The sequence below is a fragment of the Barbus barbus genome (assembly GCF_936440315.1).
Source record: "Barbus barbus genome assembly, chromosome: 32".
Lineage (NCBI taxonomy): Eukaryota > Metazoa > Chordata > Actinopteri > Cypriniformes > Cyprinidae > Barbus > Barbus barbus.
Genome location: NC_136760.1, coordinates 14,644,256 through 14,668,926, shown reverse-complemented (window position 1 = coordinate 14,668,926; position 24,671 = coordinate 14,644,256). Strand labels below are relative to the sequence as shown.

Sequence of the window (24,671 nt, the reverse complement as noted above, 5' to 3'; positions counted from 1 at the left end):
GCTGCCATTATAAAGCTTGGAAGAGCAAGGATAATTTTTAAAATAACTCCGATTGGATTCATCTGAAAGTCAATCATGGGCTAATTTTCATTTTTAAGTTATTATCTTAAGTTACTAATATTAATATTTTTTATTTAACTTTTTTGTGTTCATTGGCATATTAGTTTTGCTGTAATATCAGAATTATTATTAACAGTTGTAAAATTAACCAAAAAATTTACCAATCATGTAATGTTTAGTTATGAGGAGCAGGACTATGGACCAATAAGATTTAACATAGGTGGAGCTTCCCAGTAGAAATATATAAGTGACAGACATTGACAACAAAGATAATAATGTCTGCAAGAAGTCATTTAGAAGGTCCTAAAATATGACTTATATTAGACATTTCTGAAGGTTAGTCCAGTACTACTGCACACTCCGTTTCCCTAAAATGTGGAGTTTGGAAGCTTTTTTTTAAGGCTTTGTTTTAGAACAAGCACCATGTTGATGTAGTTTCTTTTTCCACGTACAGCTTATTTATGCTTTATCACTTCACATTGTGCTGAGAGAATAAGTGCTGTGTTTATGTTGGGCTGAAGACTGAGCAGTGTTCAAGCTCAGGCCTCTAATTTAAAGTCTGTAAATCACTCCCCAGGAATGTGGCTTTCATTTCAGCTGCATCACAGAGCGAATTCCAACAATAAAATATTTTGCAGGGAGGATGTGTCTGTACAAACGACGTACACTACAAAAACACGGCTCGCATCGCGCATCATTTAGAGCATTTAATAATTAAAGCTGGCTTTTGAACGTTAATGGGTTTTAGCCTGAAGGGAGTTAGTGAGGTAATTTCAGGTCTAAAGGCCAGGAATGACAAAAGGCCTGTTTTTGTCTTCCTTCCCTTTTCTGTTTAACTGTGTGAATCTGGATTAGTTCAAGGGTCGACTTCTCCACAAAACCTTTCAGGCGTCCTGCGAAGCTTAGGGAACAATGTCTGTTTTTTTCTCTCCCACACACACACACACACACACCGTCCGTCTCTATGATTAATTTGCTGTTTGCTACGGTGGCCGAGAGAGCTCAACGCGCTGCAACTTCAGAAAACACATGCAAATAGACAAAACATCAGCAAATCAAGAAAACATCTTCATCATTTTGACAACACATGCGCTGCAAATGCTCACAACACATGCAAATTAATAAACGCTGCAAATGCTCACAACACATGCAAATTGACAAACACTGCAAATGCTCACAACACATGCAAATTGAAAAACACTGCAAATGCTCACAACACATGCAAATTGAAAAACACTGCAAATGCTCACAACACATGCAAATTAAGAAACGCTGCAAATCCTCACAACAGCGTTTCTCAATTTGCATGTGTTGTGAGCATTTGCAGCGTTTCTCAATTTGCATGTGTTGTGAGGATTTGCAGCGTTTCTCAGTTTGCATGTGTTGTGAAGATTTGCAGCGTTTCTCAATTTGCATGTGTTGTGAGCATTTGCAGCGTTTCTCAATTTGCATGTGTTGTGAGCATTTGCAGCGTTTCTCAATTTGCATGTGGTGTGAGGATTTGCAGCGTTTCTTAATTTGCAGTGTTTCTCAATTTGCATGTGTTGTGAGGATTTGCAGCGTTTCTCAATTTGCATGTGTTGTGAGGATTTGCAGCGTTTCTCAATTTGCATGTGTTGTGAGCATTTGCAGCGTTTCTCAATTTGCATGTGTTGTGAGCATTTGCAGCGTTTCTCAATTTGCATGTGTTATGAGGATTTGCAGCGTTTATTAATTTGCATGTGTTGTGAGCATTTGCAGCGCATGTGTTGTCAAAATGATGAAGATGTTTTCTTGATTTGCTGGTGTTTTGTCTATTTGCATGTGTTTTCTGAAGTTGCAGTGCGTTGAGCTCTCTCGGCCACCGTAGTTTGCCCCTGCTGAGAAAAGCAGAAAAAGTACTTCAAATAATTTCCCCTTTTTGAAGAGGTAGGTTTGCTCCCGGCTTGTACAGATGCGATTACAAACGTGCTGTTTTGAGGTCAGTTTTCTTAACCTCTATTATGTCCAATAACAGGTTGTTTGTTTAACGTTCATTTGGCATTGAAACCTGCTGATCTGCCATCTAGCCGCGTGTGTCGTTTACTGCGGCTGTGGTCAGAATTTACGGTCCGTGGCATTTTGGCAAGCACTCTTTAGGGCCACTTCTATGGAAGTAAACTCAAGGCTCCATCAGACGGCTTGTTTAATAAGCTGTAATGTCAGATCCTGGGCACGTCTCCCCAACACCAAAGCAGTGGAATGAGATGAATGAGAAAATGAAATTGTTGATGTCAACAACCATTTGTCTTAGTTATTTCAGTATGTGGCCTGAGGGGTGCCGAGCAAGATGAGAGCGGCTCTCTGTGAGCGAGAGCACTCAAAGACAAACATGCTAAAAATAGACTTGAAACAGTTGAGGTTGTGATTCTTAGTGTAATGTTTTACTTCCTGTTTTGTGGGCCACTCACAGCTGGGTATTTCGCCATCTTGTGACCGAGAAGCGTAAGTGCAGCTTGAACAGTGCTGCTTGTAGAAAAACTATTAATAAAATGAGACCACTATGTTGAAATAAATCTGAAAAGTTCCTTTTTGACATTTTTACATCTTTTTTTTTACTACATTATTCTAAATGGTTATTCTCATAATAATTACCAAGTAATGTAAATAAGTAATGTTTTGATTTAATTTAATACATTTATTTACATTTTTAATTCTTTTAAAAAATTTGTATAAATGTATTTAAAAATATTATGTGTAATATTTAATATAGTGACAGTGAAGTGACAGTGAAGTGACATTCAGCCAAGTATGGTGACCCATACTCGGAATTCGTGCTCTGCATTTAACCCATCCAACATGCACACACACAGCAGTGAACACACACACACCGTGAACACACACCCGGAGCAGTGGGCAGCCATTTATGCTGCGGCGCCCGGGGAGCAGTTTGGGGTTCGGTGCCTTGCTCAAGGGCACCTCAGTCATGGTATTGAGGGTGGAGAGAGCGCTGGACATTCACTCCCCCCACCTACAATCCCTGCCGGTCGGAGACTCGAACCCGCAGCCTTTGGATTACAAGTCCGACTCTCTAACCATTAGACCACGACTTTCTAATGTAAAATATCTTAATATAATTATCCTAATATAAAAATGTATTATAATATATTATAATATCCTAATATAAAAATGAAAGAGAGAAACAATAAATGAAATAATTAAAAATATATTTCCCCATTACTGTAAAGCTTTGAAAATTTGTTCAGTTGTGATGAAAGTACCACAATAAATACATTTCTTTGTACAAAGCACAATAAAAATATGAACCAGACATTCTAGACATTTCCATGTGTTTCACCCGACTACTGCCTGTGTCATATTTATTTTTATTATGCTGTGAGAATTTATGCACTGGAATTTCCTGGAATCAAATCACATTAATAATGATTTAATACTTGTTTAAAACCTGAAGCCACCCACGTCTATCAAGTGTCAGTTTATATGACGATACATTGGTATATTTGTACTCGCACTATATTTCTGGTGCATTCATACTTGTATATTGTTCCGTTGCTATGGCAACACTGGATGTCCAAATGTTGTTCTTCAAATGCAAGTCTATTGCATTATGTAATGCTTATGTAAATCAACAGAGCTATTTGTGCATGAGCTATTTCAGTGGTATTGAGTATTGATTGCAGGGTGTTGTTCTAATAGCGGCACCCGCGAGTTAGAAAGAAAAGGGGAAAATATCTCCCAGCCCAAATGACTCACTCTTAATGTGGAAGAAATTAAATTAGACTTTCGGTTCCCTGAACTCAGTAAGATCTCTTTAATATCTCACTTTTTTCTTTTAAACTGCAATTTGAAACCAAAGCCTCAAATTGTTTTCTGATTGGCCATTCACCAAGAACTGCAAGCAAAAATCTGAAGATTTAATATGAACTCTCCCAATTTGAAAAAATGTAATAATTTCAACCCAGGCTCTTTGGTAAAATATGTCTGTGGCAAAATGACGTTGTTTCTTACCTGTTTCACAACACTTAAAGGTGCTGTATGTAAGTTTTTGACAGCAAACACAAGATAAAAACACATCCGCTGAAGCATCCATGTCATTTTAACTTAATTGTACATAATTAAGTTAAGCTTTCATAAGCACAGTAAAATACTGTTCATTTAGGTAATTTGTATCTCTAAGGGCTAAGCCCCCCTAAAGAGGAAATCCTAGAACCGCCCTTGCAAATTAGCTGAACATATATTTGTTTAATTAGTGACACTTAGCCTGCATGTTAAAATCTTTATTTGAATGTGGCAATTAACATTATTTTTTAAACCTTTATTTGGATATGGCAACTTAATATCGTGCTCTACAATATTTCTATGAATAAATCTCTGTCAGTGACCCCTTATCAGCCAATCATTGTGTGCATAGTCAGTAAGTATGCTGATGTCATCCATAGCAACAAGGTCAACTCCGCCCCTTACTCTTAGCTTAAGACTTCTCTCTATTCCTTAGTAACAGTTTGTCTCAGCAGCTTTGTGAATAGGTTTCAAGAGAAAACTTTTAGCTAAAAACTTTTACTGCTATTTAGGAGAACTCTTAGTGGTAAGATCAAATGTTTTGTAAATACTGGCCCTGATCTATACTCTTACTTTATGTCGACAATTGACTCATTTATGTCTATTTTTATTTCTCCTAGATGCTTAAATGAAACACAACTGAGAACTACATTAAGTCTCAAGAGCAATTTCCACTCTAGGCAGTTTCAATTCACACCGCAGCTACCCCCATTATATTTAGAGTAATTCAGCTGGTAGTTGTAATGAGGTCTGTCGTACAAATTTAGATAGGTGTCTTTTTAATACCATCCATCTGTGCGACTGCTTACAGCTGCGTTCAGCCTCGATACCATTCGGTGTCTAATATTGACCTCAAGTTTATTGTGATCAGGTGCAAGCTGGCAGGGTTTTCGGTTCCACCCTGGTCATGTGGTTGCGGTTAAGAGTTGCAGCAAATGAAGTTGTAAGGTTGGCAAGAGCAAGGCCCTCACGGTTCCCCTTTTACATGCAGAAATGCCAGTTCTCTATGCAGGAAAGCACAGCTCAGCACAGCTTCTTCCTGCATAATCCCACCAGCCACCGCTGCACAGGAAATTGCAAAACACAAACTGTAGATTACCTTCTCCTACAGCACCCTGCTAGGAAATAATACACTGTTCATCATTTATATCAACTTCCAGTAAGAGTTACATAACCACAGTCACATCTGCATTTACTCTTTGCCCCACTTGATATTTATAAGCACAGCTTTCCAATGGCCCACATCTCTTATGTGGAGCACATCCCTGGGTAAGGGTGGCAGGAAAAACAGCACCTCAGCGGAGCTAAATGCTGGTCTTTGTTTAATTGTTGCGTTCTTCAAGTATGATTAATTTGAACAGTCTGGTGTTCTCTGAGTTGGTTATTATGGAAATTAGTGTTATATAGGGATGGGGGGGATGCTGCAACACAATCTTATTACCCACTCAGCAGTCTTCCCAACAGAAAGGAGTGCGCGCAGACAAAAGCATACGGGCACACCGTCTTTGTTTTCAGCAGCCTGCTATCTCTGTGATGATGCCCTTATCTGCCCACATTATACAGGAAGCTTTATTCTCCTCACGATTCGTAAAGCAATTATGCATCTGAATAAATGACAAGGAGGCAGTTTGCACAGCAAAGTCACTTTGTGACTGAATTTTTTTTGGACAAATTAAGGTGTTCATATTAAATGCACTACTTTAAACGACTATAAAAAAAAAAAAAAAGTACTTGTCTGTAAAAATGATGTTTTCGATGGCTTGGTGGTCTATAAGATTCTTTTGAACAAGTTCAAGGTGACACATAACCCAGGTCTGGATTTTGTAAAATAAATAATTAATTTGTTCAGGCAGTTTTTAAGTTGAACTTTATAGTGCTATCTAGGGTAAGTACTTGTACTCAAGGACAAATGTTCTAGCAAAAATGGAGAAGGCTCTGCAACCAACAAACAGCATATCATAGTTGTAAATCGAAGTTGTAAATATATTATTGGAGAAAATACTATTTTAACTTGTGAAATTTACTAGCAATTTCTAAGTGAATTTACTTTTTTTCAGTGTACTTGTAGTCTTTCCTTATTCCTATTCTTAATTTGAGAACATTTTATCCAAACTCATTTTATTCAATATCTTTATACTTATTTTACAGATAAAATTCACATGTAACTTCACATGCAACATATTCATGAATAAAATCATTTTATTTTAGCCAGATGGAGAAAATATGTGGCTGCAGCACATTACATATCATTTTCAAATACGTGCAGATGATATGAGCCTTTTATTAATATTCCAGCCCTCGACTGATTTCTTTGATGGGGCCAGAAAAGGAAGCCAGAAAAGTGGGCCTCAGTTAAGAGTGCTGGATTTTACATGGCATATGAATGTGAGTATATGCACAACTTAATCTGCAGGTGGTGATGAGTAAATGCCCAGTCTTCATATAAATAAGCAGCCGCTTCCTGCTCCATCACAGAAGCGAGCGGCTGAGACGAAGGCTTTGAGAACACCTGAGCCCAGCAAGAGTCTGCAAAACATGTTGATCTGGCCTAAAAATGAACCGTTGCAGTCAGTGCGCTGGATAGAAGAACTAAAATAACTTCAGCAGAGCTTATGATTACAGACAGCTCTCGAACTGTGGCCTGATTCGTTTTCATCACTTTGCTGCTGCTCTAAAAGGGGATGCAAATGTTTTTGTGAAGGTTAAAAATGATCTGTCTGCTGATTTAAAAAAAAAATGCTTCAAATATCTTGTAGCACCTGATATTAAGTATTCGTTGAGTCAAAATGTAATTGCATAGTAATTTTTATAAGCGAGAGGGGGAAAAAGAAAAACCATGATTCAAAGAGGAGTCTCATGGCTTCAGAAGGGGTCTGTCTTCAGTGAAACTTTGGACAGTTGTAATGGACTGACACAGGAAGTCTGATGGGGAGAAAAACTCAGCATGACACTTGTACATTAGTGGCAGTGGTTCTGTTCGGTTAAACTTGGGTTCACAGATGTATTCAGACTTTGTCGAGATGTTTGGAATGATGACAGGGAGGGGTATGAGCCTCATTTCCAGCCACATGAGGAGACATAGTCCTGTAAATGGATCACTCTTGTGGCACTTATTTGTACTCCCACAGTGAGTACACATTCAGACCATCAAGGAGGTTTTTGGTTGATTTCCCAGCGAAATGTATCCCACCACACCATTTGTGACAAAATGGTGCATTTGCCTTTTTTCATTTGTTTATTTTTATTTTGAAGGCCGGCCCTGTCAGTGGTCTTGCTCTTTTCTTGGAAAACCTACTTCCTGTCCTTGATGTGCTTTCTGTCTTGCAGCTTTTTGGGATTGCATATAATATTACTACTGAATGTAATATAAGTATAGCTTATCATGTTTTCATTTGATGTCAAATGACATTATTTTATACTTTGCTGCACCCAAAGTTAGGCTACAGTGCAAGAAAAAAAACAAACAAAAACTTTACGCAAAAAGCAGCAATGAGAATCAATATTTAAGAACAAAAAATATTTAAATTATTTTATGAAATCAAATTGCAAGTAGACCCATGTTAAATATTTTGTCCGTTTATATCGTATTAATTTAAAACACTGTACTGAATTTGGATTTTTGTAATCAAAACGTGAATTTCAGAAAATTTTAGATACTTTTACATTTCACTCTCTCCGCAAAAATCAGCAGTGAGAATCAGTATTTAAAAAAAAAACTAAGCTATTTTTAATATTTTAAAATTAAATTTTGTCCTTTTATATAGTATAAATAAACAAAATGCCCTGAATTTTGATTTTTCTAATAAAAACATGGGAATTTTAGATATTTTCACATTTCACTTTTTCAGGTGGTAGATATAATTGCTGATCACTTGTATACAGCAGAGTTAGTCTTTGCTTTAAAAAATAGACTGATCACATATTATTGACATTTACCAGTCCTTGTTTTAGTATCAAAGGCAACATTCTGGTATCAATCCAGCTATAATGCTCTAAAGATTTGCAAGAAAAACCTTGAATGCATAAAGATTGCAAAATTAGCAATGCGTGTATACATGAACATCTATATCTCTACCAGTGTTAAAACTGAATCTCTGTTTGCTTAGCTCTATCTCTCTCATAAAGGGACATTTAATTGCATACTTCCTGTTCTTGGCATCGCGTTTATAACACTGTCTATCTGCCAGCTGCTGAGCTCAATGAAAATAACAAAAAAAATGATCTCACAGACGCTCTCGAACTCTTAAAAACATTTTCCCTCTGAGGAAACAGTCCACAGCCTAACTTGCAAGAAAATAGTTTCTACAGTTTTTTTCCCTCTGTAAACTGAAATGGGAAGGGAACGGTGACTTGTTATTCTCATAAATGGTCATGTGGCGAGAATGAGTGGGGATATTTGTCATGATTTATTCTCTGACTTCTCACCTTGTGAGAGGGGGGTGGGGCTATTTCCATTCTTATCTCAACTCTCACTCGCATAAAAAAGTACTCAGACATACTCAGGCAAATTAAAACATCTCCAGCTATTCAAAAGAGAATATTAGGTAAATTCAACGTCGCCTTTTGCACACGGTTTAAAACTGGGCCGTCACAAGACCCGCAAGTCCTTAAATCTCACTAAGGACTCTACGGGGGTTTGAAAAAAAGATTTCTGAGGATTAGCTGTGAACAAGATAAGTCAATGTGTGCATTATTATACCTCCATTATGTAAACATGAAGTGAAACATTACAGTGGGAATCAGGTATTTGGCAGCTGCCTGCTATTTTGATTTGACTGCACGGACCGAGCCGTTTTCCACTTTTAGCAGCTGTAACATGTTTAAACTCTTTTGGTAATGGGATTTTAAGATGAATGTTCCCTCTGGGCTCCTGCTTAGCTTTGCCACTGGCCAGCCGCCAAACCTCAGCCGGCACAGTTTTCCCGCACAACCCCTATCTGAGTGTGCTCAGTGCGCCCCTCCTCTGAGAGCCTCGAACATCCCGGCGTTGAATAAACACACGGCTACAAACTAAAGCAGATGAATCCCTCTTGAGATACAGATCTTATTAAACAAGAATGAAGGGAATGAAAAGAGGGAAACTGTAGACAAAAAAATCACAAATAATTGTAATAGAGCCGTCTGTCGCATTAAGCCATCTCCATCATATTTATGTTTGGCTTCGCCTGCTGCTCCTTTTTTGCATTCGTGTATCGTGATGCACGAGATGTGAAATGTATTTGGATTAGGACTGGTGTACTAAAGAGGACATATTTATAATTCCGCATGCCTCCAACAGTTCCGAGGCAGACTCATTAATCACATTGGACTCATTATAAAAACTTCAAACTACAAGAGTAGAAAGGCAGATCCTCCATCCCCAATAACAGTCTCAAGTAAATCATAATTTCAGATCTATTGTCATCTTGGCTTTCATTCTGTTAACACACATTTATGCTCTAATTGCTGATTGTCTACTAACATGGACAGGGTTTTACTTCAAACTTTCTTGGAAACTATTAACATGACTTTATTTATTTTTGCCTTTTTATATAATTTTTTGGGGGGTTTTTTTACATTTGACTAAAACCTTGACTTTTGATCTTAAAGTCACAATGAAACGGAAGTAGTGACAGATCTTTTATTTCATATTGTGACGTATATTCGAGTGTAACAGAAAAAGAAAAAGTTGTGAGAAAAACATTGTAAAAATTAAACATATGCATGAAAGAATTGGTTACAGTTAGATCAATAACATGCATTTAGAAATTTTTATTTCTAGAGGGTTCTTGACAAGTAAATATTGTGCAAAATTAGCAATATGAATATTTACTGTATATTTGAATTCTAGCAAGTAAATATAAGCCTAAAAATTAATCATTTTATTGAAATGGCATTAATGTATATAATAATGTTATTTCTATCACATATTGAATGGTGAGTTGGTGAGTTGAATGGTGATTTAAAAACTACACTGTAAAAAAAACAATTGAGCCAACTTAAACGTTGAAGACAACCAGCTTAAGCAGATTTTTAAGTTTTCTCAACTTATTTTTTAGAACATTTCTGAGTTTTCTCAACTTGTTGTTTTATATTTATACAACAAAAAGTTGACTTAAAACAAGAAGTTGAGAAAACTCAAAAATCTGCTGAAGCTGGTTGCCTTAAACGTTTAAGTTTGGCCAACTTTTGATTTTTTTACAGCACTGTAAATTAAGTTAAAAATAAACTAGTCAGTTTTTCTTAAAAGTGCGTTTTAAGAGAGTATATTTCCTACAAGCCCATAGGGTTAAAAGTGTCTATAGGAAAAAAACAGTCATCTATTGTGAACAAAACCACATTTACTGTAACATTGGTTCACAGGAAGGAAGTGTTTCTTTTTGTTTCATGAGTCAATTTCAGTTTGTCTAGGATAACAGATAAAGCCTTCAGGAAACAATGATATCAGTTATTATTATTAACAGCTAAAGAAGAAGACAGGAATGTTTAAAGTAATAGAAGTGCAAATGATGAATCAGTCTGATTCTGCTAACCTGTATCATTTCCTCCTTTTCCTCAGACTCATCCTACCCTATGAGAGATTTACTAAAGGAGAGGAAGACAAACCCCTTCCATCCGTCAAACCCCGCAAACAAGAGGGAAGTGCTCAGGAGGGCATTGTAAAAACAAAGATGATTCCCATGAAGCAGCCAAAGGACGAACAAAAACCTCAGAGCGAAAAGGACGCCTCAGCTAAAGTCCCAGAGCCGGTCAGTCTTTCATTGTGTCCTTGTAGCTTGTGTAGAAGCAACACAAATTTACAGTGCCAAGCACATCAATAGCAGAATTGTCTGTCATTAAAACCTCCAATGGGGCTAAACCATATGAGTAACTAGTAGCGCCAAAATTGGCCTTAGGTTCATTACCCATTTGGAATAACTTTTTTTTTTTTGGAAAGAAGTCTCTTATGCTCATCACGGCTCAACAAAAACAGTAATACTGTGAAATATTAATACAATTCAAAACAACTGTTTTGTATTTTAATATTAAAAATGTAATATATTCCTGTGATGACAAAGCTGAATTTTCAGCATCAATTCACCAATTTTCAGTGTCATATGATCCTACAGAAATCATTCTAATATGCTGATTTGCTGCTTTATTATCAAATGTTATTGACACTCAGTTATGTATAATGGTTATTATTATTATTATTATTATCAATGTTGGAATATTAATTTAGGCTTAACATTTTTGCTTAATATTTTGTTTTAAAAAAACAGCGCATCCTTGCTGAAATAGTTTTTCTTTTTCTTACTCTAAACTTTTGAATGGTAGTTTGTAACAGTTTCCACAAATTATTAAGCAGCAAACACAGTTTTCAACATTAATAATAAGAAGCATGATTTCTGAAGGATCATGTGACACTGAAGATTGCAGTAATGATGCTGAAAATTCAGCTTTGCGATAATTGTTTTTTAAAATATATATTAAAATAGAAAAAAGCTCTTTTAAATTGTTATAATATTTCACAGTATTACTGTTGTATTTTGTGATCAAATAAATGCAGACTTGGGGAGCAGAAGTACTTCTTTCAAAAACATTACAAAATAATTCTTCCAAACTTTTCACAAGTAGTGTATATTCCTGTCCAGTGTGCTTGGTTTCTTAGGGCTAGAGTTGTATATAATAATAATACAGATACAATATGTGCCTGGTCCCTAAAAAGTTGGCTGGAAGAACAACCATGACAGAACACTTCAGGCATGGTGCCTTTCCTCTTCTCAGCAAATAAGCTGTCACACACATGTGAGAATAGCGCTGTCAGGAGCAGCTGGTTTTAACATAATTATTTGGGCTGATTTGGAAGCTCTGACCGCTGCACTACAGCATGGACATCAAATGCTATTTGTCTGCCTGACTGACTGCAGACGATTTATAAGCTGTGCCCGATTCGGTTATTTTCGGTTATTTTGTTCACAAATCAATTTGAAAGATGAATTGCAGGGGAAATCATGACAGTGCTCTCTCTCTCTTTTTTTGTGTTTTTTTTTTGTTAATCGACAAGACATTTTGTGCACAGAGCAGCTGCGGAGGAAATGTTTTCCTATCACGTCTTAGAAACCAATATGCAATGGGGCAATGCATGCCGCAGTTTTGTTCTTACAGAAACCATGTGCTTATTTTTATCCCTAAAAGCCAATAAATCCATGGTGATTTGCAAATGTCTCTCCAGTTAAGCGTAAATATGAAAAAAGGAGAGCACGGTCGTGGAAGGGAATGAAAATTGAGTTATTATTTTCACATGAATAAGCAAATGATTACAGAGAAGATGAAAGGGCTGTTTGAAAATTTCTCTCCAATTGTCAAATTTAGACACATTTCAAAGCCATTACGTGGTCCGTATTCATTTCCACCGCACATGAAATGAGTAATAGGCTATGGCGTGGAAACAAAAAGGCCTGTTGTAGGTTTTTTTCCAGCTGCATGCCTAGCTCATCTGTCTGGTATGTTGTGTAATTTGAAAGGCCTCTCCAGATAATTGATTGTACATTGTACAAGGCAGAAAATGAAAATGGAATTCTCTGTTTGAAGCAGAGCCGATATGACAAGACCGGAGCAACGAAAAGAGGAAAAAACACTTAAAGTAGAGTTATAGATCACTGAGAGGAAATTTGGAGAGAGAGATGCTGGGAGTTGTCTTGGGGGCTGGCATGTCGGTGGAGTATAATCAGGGCATGTACAAATATAGGCGCGCTGCTCTGCTAAGAATCAGAGCATTGTAAGCACTGTTAAATCAGCCCTTCCTCAGGCACCAAATACAATCAATGCTATTGAATGACGTGCGCTGAGCCAATGGGCGGTCATGCCGCGTTACAGTTGGATAATTTTGCCTGCTAGTCACTGGCTGCTTGAGGCCCCGAGACATTCCTGTTAACTTGTTCAAGTGTCCAAAGGACGATAGAGAGAGTGACCCCACAGGTCAAAGGTCTCCATTCACACCATGCTTTCAGAGGTGTCTTCTCAAAGAGGCTCGTGCTCATTTGAGCTTACCAAAAACCTCATAATTCTGCACCAATTTCGCTGCCCCAGCTAAAATTTATGCTGTAGAACATGTTCAATGCTAGAACAGAACTTAACTAACATTAAAATGAAGCCTTGTGGGCAGTGCGCCAACATAAAGCGCCGTTGCGTTATGGGCCATCCCATGTTCGAATCCCGACTTGAGGACCTTTCCCGATCCCACACCTCCTCTCTCTCCCACTTTGCTTCCTGCCAATTCTGTTCCGTCCTGTCACAATAAAGGCTAAAAATGCCAAAAATGGAACATAGAAAAATAAATAGTAGTAAATCAATAATATAATACTGACGATGTATAGCCTTCAATTAAGTATTGTAGAAAAATGATCACGATGACAATAATATTTAATAATAAGCATTGCTTTAGCTTATTCAAGTAACTGTTCAAGATTAGATAATAATGGTAATGGTATTATGGGCAATGTCTTCAATGATTACACAGGATTATAAGAAATGAATACCGACATTACACTGTCAGAGTTTGACATAATACACAGCGACAGGTCTATTAGGCTTTATTTACACTGCAAGACCTAATGCATAGATCCTATATTATTTTTTTTTATTATTTATTTTTTTGTCCTGTCTGTTTACATTCACTTGAAACACCCAACTGTGTTTACATTAATACCTCGCCAAGCATTAAGGACAAGAAGAGCATTTGACTATTCATGTGTGCAGCTGCTCTTCATAGAATGTTTTACTATCAGCTTGGTACAAAAGTACCATTAGCATACACATTTAGGGCCCACAGTATAAATTACCATAAAATAGTGCTCAAAAGTTGTCAGATAGTAGATGAAGGCAATCATGTTACTTTCAAGCCTACAAAAACAAGCTGGGACAAGCTGTTTGTCGTCACGCTGCGTAATGTGATGTTTGAACATGCGATTATTCACGTGTAGTTGCACATTCATCTGGGTTGAGTGAGGAAATGGAGTGAAAGAGATGAGCCAGCCTTTTATTTGACACCAGCTGATGACAAACATCTGTGCATCTCTTCCTCCAACACTGATAATGAATGGATGGGCGGTGCATGCCTCTCCTCTGCACCGCTGTCACCATTCTGAAGTTCCGGAAAGCATCTGCTCATTAGAGGCATGTGAAGTTTGTCCAAAGTGTAAAACTTGCATCATGCTCTGGATCACGAGGATGGCAGCAGGTGTCGGCTGTCTCTTTTATGCAATCATGCTGACTCTGTTTTCTACTCTCATTTAAGCAGACTGCATTTAGAGGATTTTGGCATTGAATTGTTCAGCTCTGAAATCATGCAAAGCTTACACAACTTCGTCTTTTATCTCATTTGTGTTAAAGAGAAAAGACATTTGCATTGGGAAAGCATTGAGGTATCAGCTTTAAGCCTGCAGCTCAGCTCCTGGTGTGCGTAAGCACAAGGTCATCTGTTGATGCACACAACTTATGCGCGTCTTGAAAAAGACTTTGATGTTGGCCATTAGCATGTACAGTTGGGCATTGAAGATGAAACGTGGCTGGGTCTTTCAGCATGACAATGACCCCAAACACACCGCCCGGGCAACGAAGGAGTGGCTTCGTAAGAAGCATTTCAAGGTCCTGGAGTGGCCTAGCCAATCTCCAGATCTCAACCCCATAGAAAATCTTTGGAGGGAGTTGAAAGTCTGTGTTGCCCAGCGACAGCCCCAAAACATCACTGCTCTAGAGGAAATCTGCATGGAGGAATGGGCCAAAATACCAGCAACAGTGTGTGAAAACCTTGTGAAGACTTACAGAAAAGTTTGACCTCTGTCATTGCCAACAAAGGGTATATAACAAAGTATTGAGATTAACTTTTGTTATTGACCAAATATTTATTTTCCACCATAATTTGCAAATAAATTCTTTAAAAATCAGACGATGTGATTTCCTGGATTCTTCCCCCCCATTCTGTCTCTCATAGTTGAAGTGTACCTATGATGAAAATTACAGGCCTCTCTCATCTTTTTAAGTGGGAGAACTTGCACAATTGGTGGCTGACTGAATACTTTTTTTGCCCAGCTGTAGATGCTGTTCTCACAGCATTCTTCAGCAAGTTTGTGTATAGGGTTTCTGCCACACTTTTAAAGCTTAGTCACAATATCCCCAGCTTTGAGCAGACTGACATTTCGTTGAATGCAATTATCTGTGGCTTTATTGAGTTTAGTTTACCTGTTGAGACGAAATTCCTCAATTTCAGTATCTCAATTGAAACCCAAACATTCCATTAAATTCCTCCACCTTGTAAGAGCACGTGTAATGTTTACCCTAGTTTTAGCCAATTGTCTGTTTTTGCATATTTTGCCAAGTCTTTGAATTTTGGCTTGCATTTTTCAGTAACCAAATCTGAATTTATTTTCTGATGTAACACATCAGCCATGGTTCTACAATGGCTAAACACCCTCTGGCACAGCCTGCTACAGTAGCCATGGCCCAAACCTTCACTAGGTTGAGCTGGAAAGAGACTGATGGATTTAAGTGGACCACTCAAACTGTTTGGATGGTGCCTGGGATGCTCACTGTTTACACTTTTGGGGAAGATAAACCCATGAATGGCATACTGAAATTTTAAAGTCCAAGATACAAATCTTAAAGTCCAATTCAAACACATGAATAATAAATACATTTAGAAATTTGATCTCAAAATCTCTCCCATCTGTCTACAAGCAGTTAGATACTGTCTGACTGGTTATATTATCAATATCATGCTCAAAAGTGAATACTGAAGCCAAAAGCAGACTACTCTTAAAGCATTCATGAAATCAAGGACCTTGAAACTTACTTTGAGGTAAAAACAGAATAATATCATGTCTTTTTGCCAGTCATCTCAGTTTTCACCCTTCTCATTTTACCTATTCACATTCTGGACTGCAAAAGTGTAGGCTACGCATTATAGCTATTTTTTTTTTTAAAAAGAAAGAAAAAAGAAACATCAATATCAAAAGTTGCAGTGAGCATCTTGTGTGGCCACAAGCTGCTTTAAGTACTATAGTGCGTCTCATCCTCATGGACTGCACCAGATTTGCCATGTCTTGCTGTGAGATGTTTCCCTGCTTTTCCACCAAAGCATTTGCAAGTTCTCAAACACATCTGGAGGGACATATGGTGGTCACTAGTGATTTGCCACTGCAGGACAATCAGCTGTCCTTTCTGTCTCCCTGTAGCACTGTCTTAGGCATTTTACATTGTGGACTTTATTTATTTGTTTATTGCCCTGACAATGTTTGCAGTCTTCATGCCTCCCTGCAGCAGGATTATGGCATGGTCATGCAGGTGATTAGGAACCTGGGGCATCTTTCTTCTGGTGTTTTTCAGAATTACTAGAAAGGTCTCTTTAATGTAAAGTTACTGTAACTGTTCAAGTTCAGTTTTATTTCTAGAGCATGTTTAAGCACGGCGCAAGGCCAACCAAAGTGCTGCACAACAAACTGTAAAATACAATAAAGAGAGAAAAATCAATACACAAATTAAAACCATACAAGAGCCACACATTGCTACATATTATAAACCAAAGAGAAGAGATGGGTTTTAAGATATGAATTGAACTCAGATAAAGTGGAAACCATTCTAATGTAAAGTTGTTCCAGAGGGTGGGAGCAGGCACTTCAAAGGTTCTAGATCCCCTGGTCTTGAAGTGGGTTCTATGGATCTGGAGGGAAAATTTGCTCTCCTGTGGCCTTAATTGCCTGTAAACTTAAAAACTATTCCACAGGTGCATGTGCAATAATTGTTTGTGGTTCATTGAATAAGCATAAAAACAGTTAAACCCCTTTGCAATAAAGACCTGTAAAGCTTATTTGGATACAAAAGAATCTTTAAAATACAATAACCTGAAAAAGTGAAGTTTCATTTTTGTCAGTTTCAGTAATTAAAAAATAAAATACCAATTCAAAACATTGATTTCCACATCTTTTAATATTGTATTACCTACCTGGGGGTACCTCATGTGACTTAAAGGGAAAGTTCACCCAAAAATGAAAATTCTGTCATTAATTATTCACCCTCATGTTGTTCCAAACCCAGTAGACCTTCGTTCATCTTCAGAACACAAATTTAGATATTTTTGATGAAATGTGAGAGATTTCTGACCGTGCATAAACAGCAATGCAACTGAAACGTTCAAGGCCTAGAAACGTAGTAAGAACATAAAATAACCCATGTGACATCAGTGGTTCAGCCTTATTGTTATGAAGCTACAAGAATACGTTTTGTGCCCGATGTCAATGCACGTTCACAAGAGTACCACGACACAGCTGATGCATGAGCCGGCGTTCTGACGTGGAACCCAAATGCGCTGCACCTTGTTTTCAGTCAGAGGAATGCACACGTATGCGCTGTGGAACTCTTGTGAACGTACGTCAAAGACTGACACAGAAGAGAATAAATTGTTGAATTTTTTTTCTTTGTGGACAAAGTATTCTCATTGCTTCATAAAATTATGGTTAATCCACTAATGTCACATGAACTATTTTAACAACGTCCTTACTACATTCCTGGGCCTTGAACATTTCAGTTGCGATGCTGTCTATGCAGTGTCAGAAAGCTCTCCAAAGATGAATAAAGGTTTTTTGGGTTTGGCATGACTTGAGGGTGAGTAATTAATGAAACAATTTTAATTTTTGGGTGAACAATCCCTTTAACTAATGTGTGGGTGTGATTGCATTAGCATGAGAAGCAATGTATGTTTCTTTGTGCAATTCTGCCATTAAGTATGTTTCTGTGTGTCTGTAGGGGATGGAGGACACAGAACAGCTCCAGGAGAAGCTGATGGAGAAGCAGGATAGCCAGCAGTACCAGGCTGTAACGCAGATGGACAGAGAAGCAAAGAGTCCTCTTTCTGATGATGAAGGTGTACAACTAGTCATCAAGGATGAAGATCAACCTGTGCTCCATAACGCATATGAGCATTCAAATGGGAATGTGTTACCCTCACTTCCACAAGATTGTGCACCACTCAAATCAGAGGATTGTGACGTGTTTCCTGTTGCTACCATGCCGCCGCACCAAGGTCTTCCTCTCCCCAACTCTCACACACCGGAGCAATGGCAGCATGGGGTGCTGGAATACAAGGTGTCTCTGGGTGCCCTTGCAAATGTTGAACAGTCTAGGCCAAAAGAGGGCCAAAACCAGGTGGGAATGGTGCTGCCCACTCTAAAGCAGAAACCACTCACATCTCCAGAAATCCCACCTGAAAGGGCTGAGCTCCCTAAAAAAGAAGAAGCATGCTTCAGTTTTAATCCCCTCCTCTACCCTAGGGGTAATCCTGGTATCATGTCCCCGTTAGCAAAGAAGAAGATGCTGTCCCAGGTCAGTGGAACAGGACTGCGTAATAATTACCCATACGGACCGCCACCTCCATTAGTCAGTAGAAGGTTGTCTGGCAGTGGTACAGAAGGGTCATCTTCTGGACAGCAGAGCTCTCAGGCTCCTTGTCCTGCAGAGACCAACATGGTGATCAAACGCCCATCAGTTATCCAGCATGCTCAAAGTTTCAAGTCCAGAGGTAGTGAGGACAGGAGGTCCTCAACAGAGGGCTCTCAGAAAGAGGGGTGTAATGAGGGAGAACCAATACCCCAGCCACAGTCTACCCCGATAAGAGAGCCATACGTAATAAGGGCTGACCCCCATTCCAGCATGGAGAAATCTGCTGAGATGCCTCGACCTGGCCAGGCTCCCAGTTTCCTGAGTGACTTTTATTCCTCACCTCACCTTCACAATCTCAGCCGACAAACCGAGCACCACCTGAGCAAGGAGCAGATAAGCAAGTACCTTAGTAGAGACGGTTACCCTCGGGACTGTGAGACCACCCAGGGCTTTCCCCCAAGCCAGCATCCCGACAATGTGGGTTTGAATTACAGTGCCCGGCTTAGTCAGAAAGAAAAGGGACCTCCTGCAGAAAGGGTAACAGAGGAGCAACCAACTGATTTGAGTCTCCCAAAATCCTCTCCACATAAACTGCCTCTTTCCACATCCTCTCTCTGTGGCATCCCACATCCCACAATACAACAGGACATTAAAAACTCATCTCTCTTTCAAGCAGGCAACAGTCAGAGTTCAAGCATAGACTACCATCCCAGGGCCTGTCGTGTTCCTCCCATGACCGTGTCCACGTCTAAAAAGGTTACAGAATCTCACTCAAAGGTTCTGGAGAAAGCACACAACGGCAGGGGAGAAGACACCTTGGGTTACAAGATCGATGAGATGGCTCGGCCCATTCTGAGCTCCAAAAGCAGCCCGCAGAACATCTGCACTGCACGGCCACTAAAAAGGACCCTTGAGGATTTGGAAAAGGCACCGTCGGAGAAGAAGATCCGGGCTGTGACACCCTTGCACTGCTCGACACAAAGAGATGGTCCAGGGAAACCTAGGACACCGGAAGCTGACAGCGAGTCCATGAAGCCGACAGAAACTACTCACACGGCTCACATCAGCAGTTACTTATCGGAGGGCCACAAGATCCCCTTGCACTCCCACCTGTTCCAAGGGCTGTATCCAGGGACATTTGTATCTCAGGTCCAGGACATGTGTGATAGCTTGGGCTCTCACGTTACCCCAAGTTACTCCCATCCACTGCATTACTTGAAGAACCAGGCTGTTCTGTCACCACTCATGCCCCCCTTCGCTATTCATTCCTTAATGATGCAAAGACAGTTCCTGGCCACCAATCCCGCCCACATTTACAGGCACCAAGTGGGCACCTCATACGGGGACATTCTGCACCCTGGCCTATACCCCATGTCGGCCCTTCACCCCCAGCCAGCTTTCAGTCCCCCTCAACTCTCTTCAGTGCACCCCAGCACTAAACTTTCCTAGGTGACGCAGTTTGATATTCCCTGGCTGGAAGCGCCCAGCCCATGCTTAACTCAGACTTGATGCTCCCCAGAAAATCCCATCAAGCATGGTCACAATATGTATCCAGCGAATAGCAGTGTTTTATAAACGCTTTAACACGGGAGCAGTTATTTCTGTTATTTACCTTCTTGCCACTCAAGTTTATGATTTGCACATTTCTTTGAACAGGGGCCAACTGGGCTGATCGTGGCTTGTTCTCACCGCACTGTTTGAAAGTGTCAGTTGGCTTGTTTGAAAACATGTTGCCTTGGCACAGGTGCTCAAGTGGAGATGGGCATGATGTCCACAGAGGCACCCAAAGGAAAGTCGAGTGACAAATCGGTACAAAAATGCTACATTGCTATTTCAGTTCATTCTGAGAGCTCTTTTGTCTGAAACGCTATGATACGATAATGCAAGAGCTGCCTGGGTAAATGTTGGACCTTTTCACATTACTCTTGACTGTATGTTTTTGTTTTTGTTTTTGTTGCTGTTGTTGTTGTTTTTTTTTTTTGTTTTTTTTTTATGTAACAGTGTGGTAGTTTTATATGTTTACTTTTCAATCCTACAAGGGTTAAGCAATGAGATATCACATTTGATAAAGACAATAAAAAAGAGACCCAAATATTGCAGTTTGGTGTGTTACACAGTTACATGTAAATAAAACAAACTAAGCTTTCCTTGAAGGAATCTTAGATGTCAGTGATACAATGTGAGGTAGGCTTCACAAGCTTCTTTGACCACTGTCTGCTGGCTCCCTTTCAGCTCCTCTCACGCCCAGCCAAACTCGATCCTGATCACCAGAGCAATGTGGAATGTGTTTGTCAAATGTAGGACTGAGGTGCTTGTACATAACCTTCACAAACTGAATGCATTTTTCTATCATGTTCACTCGCTACTGTAATTTCTAATTGCTCTGAAGTGCAGGGCTAAAGAGCAATTTTGGACGGTGAGAGGATAAAATGCAGGACTACTTATAAGTGTCAGAAAGTGAGTTTTGTATTTGCTGGTGTACACTTGTGCTTGCTTACTCAGAGGACTTTTTTATCAGGAGATACAATTGAAATGTAAAACTACATTTGTGGAAAACACATTTTAGGAGCACTTAGATAAGTCCACACAGGCTTTTCCAACCGTTTCTGTTTAAGGATAGCTAACCGTTAAACTTTTAGATATTGTTTGAACTTTAGGTCTGTAAGTGCTGGCAGCAGTCAAATTTGTGTCTGTATTTAATGAAGTGTAACACTTGCCAGAAAAGAGTTTTTAATCAAAAAAGCATGATTTCTTTGCACAAAAGATTTTGGGAAAGTACCAAGAAAATTTGAAAAGCAACACACAGTACTCCTAGGGGTAATCAATGATATATATATATATATATATATATATTATTATTTTTATTTTATTTTTTTTTTTTTGCTGTATTAGTAGTAGAAACTAAACTTCAAGAAATGTATTTACTCCAACAATGTTTGGAGTAACACTCAAGGTTGCTATGTAACATTTTGTAATGAGTAATAAACAGTTTTATAACTTAATACAACGGTTCATCTATGCATGTGTTCATAATTTTTGCCAAGATATTGTATTTTTTAAAATGAATAATAATAGCTACCTTAAAAGTATTGTTCACCCAGAAATGGAAATTCTGTTCTCATGTTGTTCCAAACTGTTTGGTCCATATAATTAAAGTCAGTAGGTTCCATTGTTTCACTGAATTGACAAAAGCAGCTGTATTTCACAAGTAGTGTTTCACAGAATAAAAATTTCATACAATTTGGTATAATGTAAAGTTGAGTAAATGATGATAGAATTTTAATTTTGGGGGTGAACTGTTCCTTTAAACTTGCACTGTATGGGAAAAGGAAGTGTGGACATTCTTCAAAATATCAAATTTTGTGTGTCACAGAAAACGTTTTACACATTCACCTTGGGCCTTAAATTGTTAAATTTTATGGTGAACATAAATGAATTAGTGATTGCATTAAATGAATGCAATCACTAAGCCTATTTCTCTGCCCTACTTTGCATACTTTTCGGCTGCACGAAAAGAGTGTGAAGTACTGGATATTACTATGGATTAAACTATGAAACATCATTTGTTATATATGTATTGATGAAAAAAATTAACAAATGTTTATCTACATAGTGCAGCCATGTAGAGAATTTCACACTGCCCTACAGTACTCAAGCACACATTGAAAAAGCACTGTACTAGGACACATCTGCTCTAGTTTAACCTGTTCATTATAATCGTAATGAGCACTGGGAATTTTGTGGCCCCATAACTAGACTGTTTGTCAAGAGCACTTAAAGTGTCTCTTTCAGTGTAAGATTGTCACAGCCAGCTGCACGTTGGAGGTTAGAGTTCAAACTGTTCAGACTTCAAAAATCTGGCCTAAATCTTTTAGCTGCTACAGGAATGCAGTTTTGCCACCCTGCTGTAAGGTTAAACACTGTTCCATTTTAAGCCTCTGCCACTGTGTTTTACCACATGATATGTCTATATAGCATGCTATGGTTAAAATAGCAGCAGTGGACCAAATTATCCACTGGTATAGTTAACAACTTTATATTTCATGAAGCATTTTTATAGATGGCATTATAATATAGTTTGCTCGTCCCACAGCTGGGCTTTGCCTATAAGATTAAATACCATCAAGTTGCACAGCAACATTTTTGTACCACTTAAAACACTTACTAATAAATATTTTTAGGAGAGCAAGCTCACCATGAAACAACTGCACTTCATTAATATATAAAATACACTCCAAATGTTTTCCAATCTTTTAATACTCCCTCTAGTGGTTAAATTAAATATATGGTGAAAAAGGCATAATTACATACCTCTATGTGGAAATCTGGTTTTGTGGAGCCCAGAAAAAACTCTCAACACCATTTTATGTCTAAATTATCTTACTCATGAGTACATTGTGCTGGTGACATGTAAAGTCATTGGTTTGATGCTGTGACCAACTTCCGTTTGGGAATGTAGTTTATAATTTGGTTTTGGGGAGGAAAAGAAAGTATGATTGTATTTGTATTTTTGATGCCACAGGACAGACTGGCTCTTGCTGTTTTGAGGGCTGCTTTATCTCCTGATCTGAATGCTTCATCTCTGGTCTTTAGCAGCCCACAAACCTCTGCTGTCATCCATGGCTTCTGGTTTGCACGTGTGGTGATGGTCTTGGTGACTGTCACATCATCAGTGCACTTTTTGATGTAAGCAGTCACAGTTTCAGTGTACTCATACTCATGTGTGGTTGTTGTAGGTGGCTGCCTCTTTAAACATGTTCCAGTCTGTGTCCTGGAAGCAGTCCTGCAGTGCTGAGGTGGCATTGTCTAGCCATACTGTTATCTGCTTTTGAAGCATTTGGCAAGTTTGAGAAGTGGTCTATATGCTGGGATTAGCATAACAGTGATGTGGTCTGAGTACCCAAGATGGGGGCGGGGAACAGCCTTGTAAGAGTTCTTTACTGTTGTGTAAACAAAGTCCAGTGTGTTATTTCCCCTTGTTGCAAAGTTCACATGTTGGTAGAACTTTGGCAAAACTGTCTTTAAGTTTGCGTGGTTGAAGTCACTGGCTATGATGAAAAAGCCGTCGGGGTTATTTGTTTGTTGCTCGCTGATGGCGCTATACAGTTCACGAAGCGCGTCCTTAGTGTTTGCACATGGGGGGATGTAAACTGCAACAATAACAATGACCGTGAACTCCCGCGGCAGATAGAACGGTCGACACTTCACAAACATAAACTCCACCAGCGATGAACAGTGTTTTGATAATACCGCAGCATTGTTACACCAGTCTTTGTTGATATACACACACAAGCCACCTCCGCGGGTCTTACCAGACAGTGATGAATCTCTGTCCGCTCGGAAGGTGGTTAGCCCGTGCTGCTGAATGGCGGAGTCCGGGATGTTGTCGTTTAGCCATGTTTCGGTGAAAATAAACACACAACAATCCCTTGCCTCATACTGTGTAGACCGACTGAGTTGAATTAAGTCCAGTTTGTTTTCCAGAGAGCGAACATTTAAGAGCATGAGTGTTGGAAGAGCCAGTCTTGAGGGGTTAGCTCTTAGCCTAGCTCCTATACCTCCACGCTTACCGCGTTTCCGTCCTCTCTCACACTGCTTGCGACGCTGCCTTGTGCGGGTAGCATCAGTAGGCGAGGCCGCGGTCTCGAGGTCCGGCTCCAGCAGTAAACAAAGGCCTCGTAGCTTCTCAGTAGCCGCCGGCGAGAGTTGTTGTTTGTATGCGTTGCCGATATCCAAAAGACTTTGGCGATCATAGATGAGTTTTGGGGTGATTTCCTTATGAGTTAGCGGTAAACTGACACTATTTGGAGACGAATAGACGACATTAAAAGACATAAAAGCACCGTCTTTGGGACCCGGAGTAGCCGCTGCGTCTGATCGCGCCGCCATCTTAACATACACATTCGCAAATTGTTTCCACCCTGGAACATTTACATTTATATACACACCCTATTGAACTGCAAATAGCTCAGTACATTTATTTTTGATTGTCTATTTGTACCCAAACTAAACAATAAATAATTGTTCTTACTTTTTACTCCAGAGGCTTTATAAAATTGAAAATCTTTTTGACATGCTCCATTTAATCTAATCAGAGAGTGAGTTCACAATCTTAAATATGCTGGTTGCCCATCCTCCACAAGTGCTAACCCAAGTCTGTGCAACTGAACCATTACACT

General features: G+C 39.1%; 1 protein-coding gene across 1 annotated transcript in view; it reads left to right on the top strand.

Moving 5' to 3' along the window:
• Positions 1-20,581, top strand: part of LOC306852328 (AT-rich interactive domain-containing protein 5B-like) — a 143,180-nt gene extending 122,599 nt beyond the window's left edge. Inside the window, exons 9-10 of the mRNA XM_079389048.1 lie at positions 10,637-10,826; positions 17,860-20,581. Of these exons, the coding sequence (XP_079245174.1) occupies positions 10,637-10,826; positions 17,860-19,941 (2,272 nt within the window). The 3' untranslated portion in view covers positions 19,942-20,581. The remainder of the gene's footprint in view (positions 1-10,636; positions 10,827-17,859) is intronic.
• Positions 20,582-24,671: the final 4,090 nt, after the last annotated feature.